The sequence below is a fragment of the Phalaenopsis equestris genome, unplaced genomic scaffold, assembly GCF_001263595.1.
Source record: "Phalaenopsis equestris unplaced genomic scaffold, ASM126359v1 Scaffold000002, whole genome shotgun sequence".
NCBI classification, from domain to species: Eukaryota; Viridiplantae; Streptophyta; class Magnoliopsida; order Asparagales; family Orchidaceae; genus Phalaenopsis; species Phalaenopsis equestris.
The window spans coordinates 54490358-54503813 of NW_018164444.1; the positions used below are offsets into that span (position 1 = coordinate 54490358).

Genomic DNA, 13456 nt, shown 5'->3' on the forward strand with positions numbered 1-13456 from the left:
GGATATATATATATATGCATTATCAATTTAAAAAAGGTTGTTATACATACATATATCTAAATAAGAATTAAATATTATTAACATAAGTGAACCAACTTATATTCTATGTATTAGAGCAACATATAAATAAGTAAAATGTACTTATGTTAGTAGCACATATTTTGATATAGTTTGTGCTTACAAATTTTTTAAATTTATTTTATTGAAATTTATAGTCAACCCAGCCAAAAAAATTGTTGTATTTACAAGAGCCAATTGAATTCCAGATGAAATTTGTTAAGAAAAGAAATAAAATTTACATACATATCATATAATTATTATGTATTTACATATATTATACTTAAAGTTTGATATTTATCTTTATAGTATTTTGATGTAAGTTTTTATGTATTTATTTATCTCATATCCAAATTTTGATTTTTACACCTGAAACATCAATTCTAATATATGAAAAGATGGAAATTGTGTAATTCACCTCTTCGTACATAAGTTAGGGTGCTTAGAATATAAAAATCAAAGTTTGAATGTGAGATAAATAACATATAAAAATTGAGTGCTACATATACAAATATTTTCTTAAAAATAAACATTAATGATTTTTTTTAGAGGTGATTTTAAGAATTTTAATATTATATATAAATGTGAAGATCCTGCCGGTCAATATAAAAAAATTGTGTCCTATTTATGTAATGTAACGGGAAATTGTAGTTTTGCATAAACAACTCGAATTCTTCGACACCCGAGACCAATCCCAAAGGTATGGCGTCCGTTTCTCTTGCCCTGCCCGCTCCAACGTCGAAAGCTCCCAAACGTCCAAACCCTAAAATTCATAAAGTTCCCTTGTTTCTCTTCTCCTCAGCATTAATCGATTGCGATTCGCAACATCTTAAGTCTATTCCAACAAGTCGAAACGAATTTTCTCTTGATCACTTCCGTTCACATTCGAAGGCCTTAGCTTCGTTAAGTCGATCAGGGTTCATTAGAAGGGATGCGGTCGTTGCCATGCTTCTTTCTGCTGCCTCTTTTCCCTTCCTTGCCTTGGGATCTCTGGCAGAGCCCGGTATGCTTTGTGCTTATTTATCCTTTACACTCGGCTGTGTCTACAAGTAGATTTTTAATTCAACTGGGATTCAGGAAATCCTGAAGGCCTGAAATTATTTTTTATTATCATTGTTAAATCTGATTAAATTTTAGTAAATTCTTTGACATGTATTTTTTGAGATTTAGAATCTCAATGAGTAATAATTAGAGGTATGGTGAAGTGGTGTAAATCTCTTAAAATATTATTTTTCTCAGATTTAATAAATCCATGAATTAGCATAAAACTGGAAAATATGGAGATTAAGGTATGCATATTTGCACGATTTAGATAGGATTCAAGCCAACATATATTGCTGAACCAAAAAATGTTCGGGAAATCATGCCCAATAAATAGAGCACGCAATATAATGAGAAGAAGAGATGAACAGTGGAAAAATATGAGTATCTAGTCTCTTTTTTCCTCATGAAAGGTCCTATTATCTATAGGTATATGAGATACCTTCAATACATAACTACCCTTAGGCCATTTTCCTATAAAAGCAAGTCTAGGGGCATGTAAGTCATTTGAATAATACATTAAGTATGCCAATGAATAGATGACTGGTCAACATAGACGATCTTTGTTTGCCACTCCCAAGCTCGCTCGTTCGGCCTCGATGGGCCGAACCACATGGAGACAGCCTTAAGGTCCCAGTTGAACTTGTTTATGTCAACATTAAGGCCAACCTCTAGTTCGCCTTTCTTATTCGCTCGGTGACCGGCTGACCCCGAATGACTCGCTTAGTGGATATCTTTCGTCCTGATATTGCATTGGTCGGTGGACTGAGCAGATGAATAGCTAAACGAGGCCTTTGGGGTTCCTCCATGTCTCTGCTTCGGTTCCTCCCTAGGCAAATAAGATTATTCTATTATCTATTCTTTGAATACTTTGACCGCGGTGGCCCACTCCATTTGTCACATGCTCATGTTCTGCTTTGGGATTTACGCTGACATGACCTTGTCACACATTTCTAGTTCCCCAACTTTATTATTATGTTCTTGAAAATGAAAACTGTGACAAAAACAAGAAAGTTAAACACTGCATTAAATGCTACATTAATTCTCGAAATAAACATGTAATAATTAAACTTCTTGGATTTTGGTGCATCTCCCTTTAAATAGGTTGCATTAGCCTTTATTTCTTGTTTAGCATTTTAGTCGTTCTATGTGAAGGTGCTCTGATGGCAAGTGACAAGAGGAGTAATCCCAATGAGCCATCGGATGATGAAGGCTTTCAGATTGACGATTGAGAAAATCCGTCCTTTGAAAGTCTTTGCTAAGGGTCTTCCTTGTGAGGACAATTTGATTGGCGAGCTAGGAAGACATACTGAGTGAGGCAAACCTGCTAAGAAGAGAAGGGTGAAGTAGCTAGCCATAAAAAATGGGCCATCAGGCAAAAGCAACGGTGACGAGGAGAGCGAGTTGTCCAATGATGCTTCTTTGTCACGTCGCAAGCCCGACAAGGACTCAGTAACTACACCTGCCAGGACTCTAGCCTGTCTTGGTGGACGACGGAGAGAGATGCCCGGCGGGCTCTTGAAGACACGCTGCGTAAAGATAAGGGCGCCGCCAGTCCCTCTCAGATTGGGAAGATGAGAGCTGATGGCGCGTCACCCATGCTTGGTGAGAGTTTCTCATCTTTGGTCCTGTCTGAGGTGGATCGACTCCCTGGTAGGAGGTGTTCGACTGTTGATTCACCTGGTCAAAATGGTTGCATTTTCTTGTGACTTCTTTCTTCTTATGCAGCCGATCCGATTCTTGTTTCTGATTTGCTTGAGGCCGTCGAGGTTTGGTTGTCAACTCGCCGAAAGTTGCGCAAAATCCACCGGCGACCGTCAAAAGGGAGTCAACTGACTCTGTGGTTTGCTGTATGGACAAAATGGCGGACTTCTTTGCCCGCTAGCCTGAAGCTCAAAGGGAAGCCGAGGCCCGTCGGGAGGCCAATATACACGAGCTGAAAGCGCAGCTGGATGCCATTTCTGAGAAGCTGTCGGCGGAACATTTTGACGTTAAGGTTGATGCGGTGGACCACAGGACCCAGAGACCGTGCGTTTGCGTATAGATCTGACGGACGTTCGAGAGGCTTGCTTGATTTTAAGGTTTTAGTCCGAGGCGGACAATGTTGACAGGTTCGGGTTCGGGGGTCGAGTCTTGTACATAGAGTTGTTCAAGCGAAGACTAGTCGTGCCTTAGGCGGTCGATAAGCCGGTTGTAAAGTTTTTCTTATTTCGATGAATTTAAGTTTTGTTTCTTAGTTTGCGTGCCTTTTGCTTGTGTGAATATTTTAATTAATTTTTCTTCTCTCTCTTCTCTTCTTTTTTTGTGATGTGATGCGGGATTAACATTCCCAAGGTACGGTTTGCAGCGCTTCAGCTTTCTTTTGTAACTTATATTTAGGATTGGCGACCTTCCCCGATTTCACTTTATTCTTCTTGTTCTTCATGGTTGCTTTCTTTCTCTCGTTCCCCTGATAAGCCGCTCCTTATTCTTTCCAAATCTCGCCCCATGAGTTCGGGAAAGTGCGTGCGTCGGAGTGCTCAATGCTATCTTTGGATGAGGTTTCGAGACTTCAGAGGCGAAATGAGGACGACATAGTGTTGGAGGTTCCGAGCTTGAACGACCAAACGACCGACGATTATGGGGGGTGGCTTGTGTTGTAACGTGACTAGTTCATTCAGGGGCTTTATCTTCCCCTCTATCAAGAGTTTCGGGCCATTTTGAATCATTATTGTGTTATTTCGGCCCAACTCAAGGCAAACTACATGGCGGCGGTGATGACCTATGTCATTTATTGTCGTTGAATAGAGATTCCTTGGTAAAGGGAGCTATTCTCCCATGTGTTTTCTTTCAGGGTCGATCCAGATTGCCTTGTGAACTTTACCTCGAATAGAAAATATTCGATTGATTGACATGGACAATAAGGTAGAGAATTGGAAACACAATTTTCTCCTGACGTCAGCAATGCATTAGGGGTTCTCACTCGGTCGTCTTGGGAACCTATCAACCCACAGAAGATCCCCCTAGATGCGGGGCTTACGCCGTTTGTCGAAGGAAAAAAGTCTTTCCATTATCCAATATACTTGCGAGGACATAGTTAACAAAGTATTGAACCCCGGTAAGTACGAACGAATGAGTCGAGAGTTGTGGGCCGCCTCGGATGTAATGTAAAAAATTGATAAGGCGTCCAAGGCTTCCATTGAGGATTTGATGATGAAGAAACCACTGGAGGGTGAGAAGGCGCCCCCGAAGAAGATCCCAGGTTTGGAGCTCCTTATTTCTACCTCCGAAAGAACCATTGTAATCCAACGAATTTCAATTGGTGAGCTAACTTTGATTGAGAGAAAGTTTTGCTTTCCGACAGGAAACCACTGACGTTGGGAGCGGTGATGTTGCGACCCCTAATGTTCTGTAATTTGATGTCATGTCTATCTCCGACAATGATTCGATTGGTGCTGAAGAGGACCCCCAATCCGACGCATCAGGCTTTTTTAGCCTTGTTGAGAGGAAAAAGTCAGTCGATCCTCTCCTGTCTCTGCATCGAGAGGAGCAAGGTCCTAGCCAAAACGTGCGTCCGGACGAAGCAGGCTTGAGGTCAGAGACCAATCTAAGGGTGGCCACTGATCCACCTAAAAATAACCTGTTTGTAGTGCATATTTTATAAGCATTTTATGTACATTTTTGATGATATTGCTCTTTAAAGGAATGTATTTTTGCATGTTTTTAGTTTCAGGTATATGAAATTGACATTTAGTGAAAATGACAGCAAAATAAAGCAAAATTGAAGATTTTTGTGTGGCGCTATAGCGCCATCCCTTGGCGCCATATACGAGCAAGATGAGCGCTATAGCACCAGTAACTATCTTTCTAGAAGATCCATTAAATTGTACTGAATTTTTTAGGGGTGTTTAAAACAACCCTTGATTATTTTCAGTTTTCTATTTAATGAGAAGGATTTGACCGAATTTAGAGACTTTTCGGAGCTTAAAAAATTTGATTGGGCGGCGATAGTGAATTAGGTTTTTCAAATTTTGTTTTTAAGTACAAGTGTAACTGTGTTTTAGTGTGAAAAACTTTGGAGATTGCTTAAAAGAAACTTAAGAAATTTACTTGGGGAGAAGACATAAAGTGGGAGAAGACATAAAAAGACATAAAGTACTTTGTATTTGTGTTTAAATTTTTGTTGTAAGACTTTGATTTCAATACAAATGTTTTGCTTTTGTTTAATCTCCATGAATTTTAAGTAGTTCTTTTTCTTTCTCCTTGCATACGTGACTTAATCTTGTGGGATGAGAATGATTTAAAAATTTCTTTTTACTCTTAAAAATTGCGATGATATTTTTACTGAATCTTCATTTACTTTACAAACTGACAACTTGTGAGATTAAAATATGTTGAGAAATATAATGACCTGGGAGGGTTATGGTTTAACCTATTTAGTAGATACCACACTTCATTTTAGGCAGAGATATTGCGATCACCTAAGGGGGAGTGCAAATAAATAGGGAGATAAGTTTTGATGGACGTAAAATTAGTTATTTTTAAAGTGACAGACTAGATTCTTGTTAATTTTGCTCAAGGTTTAGTACCTTGATGCTGTGATTCGACCATCATAGTGACATAGGCTTAGGGGCATCTACAGGTGAGAGACTAGATAGTTTTGATGCGGAATTGAGTTGTCAAGGAATCAGTCTTAAGCTAGCCAATGTTCTTTGCTAGCACCGAGAGGGGCTAAAGAATAATGTATGCTTCTATTTGTCACAATACATCAATTTTGTTTTAAATCATTTGAATTCTATATAGGTTAAAATTTCTTTGCAAGAGGAAAAATTTTCCATTATATCCAAACTCGCTGTTATATTTTATTAAGCTGTTGCATTTAGTTGTGATTTTTTTAATTATTTAGTAGTAATTTTTAGTAAACATATCATTTTAGAGTTCTTATCTGTTTAATTTGCAATTTAAATCGAAATTTTGTAAGTTGATTTTAAGAGTTACCGCTTTCTTCGTGGGGTCGATACTGTGGTTTTTAAAGAAATTCGTATATTACTTGAAACAATACATATATTTGCGTAGCACCCATAATGTAAAAATTTATTATATAATTTGTACATCATTATATATGTTCACACTAGCCGCTAGATATAATTTGAGACATTTTCTGACAAAATTTTAAAGATTAAAAATACACGTAATTGCAGGTCGGGTCAAGATTTTGAAGCCGTTGCAGGGGATTGCGACGAAACTTTTTGACTTACAACTTTACTTGGATTGTAAATTTAAAAATTAAAATTTTTAAAAATTTTTTTTGAAAAAATTAGAAAAACTCAAAAAAAAAGTTTTAAAGTTAAAAATTCAAAAATATATAATTTCATTTTTGGTGTGCTATTGTATTTTCTGCAATTTTTTTTACATTGTTTGTGCGTAGTTTTGGGTCTGAAAATTTAGTGCCTTACGATTCTGTATTGGAATGAACTATTAAAAAATTCAAAAACAATGAAGACTTCATAATTCTCAAGAAATGACTAATACCTCAAAATATAATTTTGAAATTCAAACTGCTAAAAAATGAACATCGTAATTTACAAAAATCTTTAAGAGATTATGCGAACCCTGCAGTAGATGAAATTCAATTAAAAATTCAAATTCCTGCTGTAGAGGCTAACTCATTTGAACTAAAACCTTTAATTATACAAATAATACAAAATAATTAATTTGGAGGAATACCATCCGATGATCCCAATTTCCATTAGCTAGTTTTTTTGAACTGTGTGCTACATTTAAACATGATAGTGTATCAAATGATTCCGTTAGACTTAAAAACTTTTCTTTTTTATTAAGGGATAAAACTAAGATGTGGTTAAATTTGTTAGCATCAAGATCTATTAGAACTTGAGAAGATTTAACTCAAAAATTTTTTGTTAAGTATTTTCCACCTTAAAAAACTGCGAAGCTCAGAAATAATATTACTTATTTTACTCAGTATGAATGAGAGTCTATTTATGGAGCTTGAGAAAGATGTAAGGAACTCTTTAGAAAGTGTCCACATCATGCTTTACCAGACTGACTAATCATTCAAATTTTTTATAATGGGTTAGTGAAATCCCTTAGATCTATTTTAGATGATGCTGTTGGAGATTCATTAATGTCTAAACCCTTTTATAAAGCTTATTCATTAATTGAAGAAATGACAAAAAATAATTTTTAGTGACCTTCTGATAGGTAAATCCTAAGAAAGTAACTAGTATTCATGATAATGTTGTCATTTCAATGATTGCATGTCAAGTTGCTGCATTGTCTAAGAAGATAGACCAAATTAGAATTAATTTTTCTCCAACACCCTAAATGGTTGAGAAAATTCATTAGGATAAATGATTGATTCTTATACTTCATTGGAAACTATAAATGCTATCAACAGACCCAATAACCCATATTCCAATTATTACAACATAGGGAAAAACCATTCTAACTTTAATTGGAACAACAATCCTAGTGGTGGAAGTCAACAATAAGGGAATGCTCAAGTAAACCCTTTGGGAAATTATAACAACTAGGGTAATGCTAACTTTAGACATATCTATCTTCCTAGATTTAATCAATAAGTTAAGGAGAATAAGTTGTCTATAGAAGAAGTGATGTTGTAGATGAATAATCATTTACAAAGTCAAAGTGCTGCTATTAGAAATATGAAGAATCAATTGGGACAAATTGCTAACACATTTAACAATAGGTTTCAGTGAACACTTCCCAGTAATGTAGAGATCAATCCTAAAGACAAAAATAAAGAGCCAGAGCAAGTTAAAGTGGTCCAAATAAAGAGTGGAAAAGAATTAAATATCGAAGTTCAACAAGAGATTGAAGTTGAAGAAATTGAGAGACTTGAAGAAATTATTCTTAAGGAAGTAGAAACACCTAACTCTCCAAGTAAGATTAATTTAGAAAAACCCTCACAACTTTTCCTCAAAGACTTAAACAACAAAAATTAGATCAATAATTTTCAAAATTTTTTGAAATATTCAATAAGCTTACATTAATATCCCTTTTGTTGAGGCTTTAGAACAAATGTCAAGTTTGTCAAATTTATGAAAAAAATTTAAATAAAAAGAGAGTTTGTAAATAATGAGACTGTTGCACTTACTGAAGAATGTAATGCAATAATTCAGTAAAAGTTTCCTCGAAAACTCAAAGAACCTGGTAGCTTTACCATATCTTGTGCAATTGGAGAAAAATTTTATGGAAAAACATTATGTGATTTAGAATCAAACATTAATCTTATGCCACCATCTATATTCAAAAGGTTAGGTTTAGGAGATATTTCTCCCATTACCGTAACTCTACAATTAGCGGATCGATCTATCATTTATCCTAAAGAGGTTATAGAAGATGTGCTGGTTAAAATGGATAAATTTATCTTCTCTGTTGATTTTGTTATATTAGATATGGAAGAAGATAAATAAATTCTTATTATATTGGGATACCATTTTTGATACTGAACGAACAATGATAGATGTGCAAAAGGTAGAATTAACAATGAGAGTGAATGATCAGGAATTTACATTTAATGTGCTCAAAACAATGAAATATCATGATAGAAAATGTTATATAATGAATATCATTGATGATATGATCATTAATCATTTTCAACATAGATGTAAGGCCATATTGGATTAAAAAGATGAAGTCATTTCAAAAGAGAAAGAACAAGAAGCTGAGACTGAAAGAAATTTTGAAGATGAATCAAATGAGATAATTACTAAGGATTCAAATTATGTTCAGGAAAATTAAAAAATTTTAGACACTACTGAAAATAGTATACCTCTGATTCCGTCTATTGAAAAACCTCTTCAATTTGAGATGAATGTCTTACCTACTTATTTAAAGTATGCATATTTGAGAAACTCATCTACATTACCAGTTGTTATATCCTCATATTTAACTGCAGACAAAAAAAAATTATTGCAAATATTAAAAAATCATAAAAAAACCTTTGAATGAACATTAACTGATATTAAATGTGTCAGTTGTTCTTTAATATGTATGCACCGAATTCTAATGGAAGATAACCTTAAGCATAGAACTGATCCTCAAAGAAGATTGAATCCTATAATGAAAGAAGTAGTTAAGAAAAAAATTTTAAAGTGTTGGATGCTGGGATTATTTATCTAATTTCAGATATTTCTTATATTAGTCCTATTCATTTTGTTCCTAAGAAAGGAGTGACTGTGGTTGAAAATGAAATGAATGAATTAATTCCGACCAGATAAGTTGCAAATGAAATGAATGAATTAATTCCGATCAGATAAGTTGCTGGATAGCGAATCTGTATTGATTATAGAAAATTAAATGCCACCACTAGGAAAAATTATTTTTCTTTACCATTTCTAGATTAAATCTTGGATAGATTAGCAGGTCACCATTATTTTCATTTTTTGGATGAATATTCTGAATACCACCAAATACCTATTGCTCCCGAGGATCAAGAGAAAACAACTTTTACTAGTCCTTATTAAACTTTTGCTTTTAGAAAAATGTCATTTGGATTATGTAATGCCCCTGTAATCTTTCAAAAATGTATGATGTCAATCTTCTGTGATTTAATTGAGAAAGAAATTAAAATATTTATGGATGATTTATTAGTCTGTGGGACTTCTCTCAATTTATGTTTAGATCATTTAACAAGAGTTCTAAGACGCTGTGAAGAAAAAAACTTCGTTCTCGATTGGGAAAAATGCCAATTTATAGTTGCAGGAAGAATGATGTTAGGACATAAAATTTCTGAAAAGGACATGAAATTTTATCCAATAAAAATTCAAGTTATTGCTGAATTGCCACCTCCTACGAATGTGAAGGGAAGAAGTTTTTCAGGATATGCTGATTTCTACAGACATTATATTAAATTTTTTTCAAAAATTTCCAATCCTTTATGTCAACTTTTAGAAAAAGATGCTAACTTTGATTTTAACTAGGAATGCTTACGTCTTTAATTTATTAAAAAAGAAATTAATCACTGAACCTATTATTGTTTCACCTGATTGGACAAAACCTTTTGAATTAATGTGTGATGCTAGTGATTATGCTATAGGGGCTGTTTTAGGACAGAGATATGACAAAACGTTCAAGTGATATACTATGCTAGTAAGACCGTTAATGAAACTCAAATCAATTACACTATCACTGAGAATGAATTATTAGTTATAGTGTTTCTTTTTGATGAATTCAGATATTATCAAAACCTTTTGAATTAATGTGTGATGCTAGTGATTATGCTATAGGGGCTGTTTTAGGACAAATATATGACAAAATGTTCAAGTGATATACTATGCTAGTAAAACCGTTAATGAAGCTTAAATCAATTACACTACTACTGAGAATGAATTATTAGTTATAGTGTTTGCTTTTGATGAATTCAGATATTATCTTATTGAAACAAAATATTTTGTGCATACTGATCATTCTGCTATAAAGTATTTAATGATGAAGAACGATGCAAAACCACGATTAATTAGATAAGTCATTCTAATTCAAGAATTTGATTTTCAAGTTGTGGATAAGAAGTGGATAAGAAGGGTACTGATAATCAAATAGCTGATCATCTGTCAAGACTTGAACAGGAAAATAAAAAAAAAATTTAAATATTAATGAGAACTTTTTTGATGAACAATTATATGAGATTAATGAATGACAAATTTCATGGTATGCTGATATACTCAACTAGGTTAGTAATATTTTACCTTACAAATTAGATATCCATCAAATTTAAAAGTTCATTTATGATTCAAAATTTTACTTTTGGGATAACCCTTATTTATGTAAACAAAGTATGGACTTAATTATTTGAAATGTGTACTATTAGAAGAAACTCAAGAAATTATTCAAAAATATCATAAATTAGATTTTTAAGGACGCTTTGGAGTGGATAAAACTGCATTTAAGATTTTACTATCTAGATTGCCTATTTTATTAAGGGATGTTAATAATTATATAAAATTATATGATCGATGATAGAGAGTAGACAATATTTCTATAAGAGATTAAATGCCTCTAAATTTTACTTTTGAAGTTGAAATCTTTGATGTTTGTGAATTAAATTTCATGAAACAATTTGTACTTTTTCTTGGAAAGATTTATATTTTAATAATTGTGGATTATGGTTCTAAATGGATTGAAGCAGTTGATTTTTCTCGCTGTGATGTTAAAAGCGTTGCAAAATTTTTTAAATAGAATATTTTTACAAGATTTGGAATGCCATGAGCTATCATTACAGATGGGAGAAGTCGTTTCAGGAATAGAATGATTGAAACATTAACTAAAAAATTTGGGATTAAACATCGTATTGCTACAGCTTATCATCCTTAGACCAGTGGTTTAGCAGATGTATTCAATCGAGAAGTTAAAAGAATATTAGAAAAAATGAAAGGAAGGACTGATTGGTCTGCTAGACTTGATAATACTTTGTGGGCCTATAAGACTGCTTATGAAACACCTATAGGAATGACAACATGTAAGCTCATATATGAAAAAACACGTCACTTGTCAGTTGAGTTGAAACATAAAACTTACTGGGCAATTAATGAATTTAATTATAATTTGAAAGATGTTGGAGAGAAGCTGCAATTAAATGAGCTTGATGAATTGAGAAATGAAGATTATGAGAATGCAAAAATTTATAAGGAGAAAATGAAATTTAGGCATGATCAGAAAATTCTGAAAAAAACATTTTGAGTCTGGGCATGAAGTATTGTTTTATAATTCGAGATTAAAATTATTTCCAGGAAAACTTAAATTAAGGTGGTCAAGACCATTTATTGTGGTAAGAACATATCCATTTGGAGTTGTTGATATTGAAGATCCAAAAATTGGGAGAGTGATTATTGTAAATGGACAGATTAAAAGCTTACGTGAGTGGAGAGGGTCCTGCATTTGAAGAGATCCTAATGTTGGATCAAACCTAATTAAAACATTGGTTATGTCGGGCTGACAATGTTAAATCAAGCGTTTTGTGGGAGACAATCCATATTTATCGGCGTGATTTGTATTTGAATTATTGTTATGATGTGTTCTATATAGTGATTATGAGTCGTACAATTTTATTGGCACAAAACATTATTAGATTAAAGGATTTGAAGTGTGGAAGAAAAAAAAATTGAGAATTGAAAATGTTGGCTTGGCTCGTGGAAGAAAGAAATTTGAGAATTGAAAATATTAGTTTGGTGCTATAGTGCCAGATCTTGTGCTAGAGCACCACAGTTCGAATAACTCCTTTAAACCGCCAAAAATTTGGTTTCCTTTCTTCTTCATTTATATAAAACTCTCTAGGACGACATTTGAAGTATCCCTTCGACATTCCTAAGTATTTTAAAGAAATTTGAGAGTGGGAATTTCATTAGAGAGAATGGAGAGTAATGATTGTGAGAGATTTGAAGATAAGAAAGTGCATAAGGATGTTCAAACATACTTCAATGGATATCTTGCATTAAGTTTGGAGCGACTCATGTACAAATGGAAGATTGAAGGTGAGATCTCTCAATTGAAGGTGAGATTTCTCTTCTGCATACAAAGTTTGAAAAGTTGTTCCACTAATACAAGCATATGGATTGACAGTTGAAACTGCAATTCAATAGTTTGGTTTGTTTCCATGATACTCAAGTGGCTATGTATAACACCAACAAGTTTATCGACGATAAATTTGCTAAGGAATTTCCTCGTGCTCCTTTCTACCATTCGTACGATTGAAATTGTTTGGTGAGTGGAATTGAAATTATCATCACTGATCATGAGTGGTCTTAAAGGATGTTTTTATGTGGATGATTCCATTTTAGTGTTATGTGATTCCATGTGGTGTGCCTATCATATTTGTATTAAGACTTTGTGTTGTTTTTATTGTCTTTGTTGTATGAAAATCTGATGATGTTTATGTGGTTGTCTCGTATGTATTGAACTTATAATTAATATAAAAAAAAAGTTCTGTTGTGTTGTAAAAAATTGGCCTTATGTATTCATATTGAAATTTGCAAATTTGAAATTTTGGAATGATGACAGGCTCAATAATTATAAAATTGGTTGTTAAAGCTTGGAGAATAGCCTTTCCACATCCTAGATTTTCTGTTTACTTTTTGTCGGCGCTTAAAAGGGGGAAAAAAGAGTTTTTAAATGTTTGGGGGTCGCCCGTAAGAAGCTGTCGGTCGCCGGAATCTAAATCCCGTCGCCCGCTTCGGAAGGACTTTTTAATTTACGTATATATATATATAATTTTAGAAAAATATGAAATCAAACTGACCTCATATTTTCCATAGTATAAATGAAAGAACACTTAACCTCAAATCCTGTATCTACCCCAAGGGATAAACACAAGACTTGAGGGTGAGGCTCGATCAAATAA

General features: G+C 33.6%; 1 protein-coding gene across 2 annotated transcripts in view; it reads left to right on the top strand.

Annotated features, from left to right (window-relative positions):
• Positions 1-702: 702 nt before the first annotated feature.
• Positions 703-13456, top strand: part of LOC110018108 (psbP domain-containing protein 3, chloroplastic-like) — a 35917-nt gene continuing 23163 nt past the window's right edge. For both annotated transcript variants that reach the window (XM_020715350.1, XM_020715349.1), the window contains exon 1: positions 703-1060. In XM_020715350.1, coding sequence (XP_020571009.1) covers positions 760-1060 — 301 coding nt within the window. In that variant the 5' untranslated portion in view covers positions 703-759. The remainder of the gene's footprint in view (positions 1061-13456) is intronic.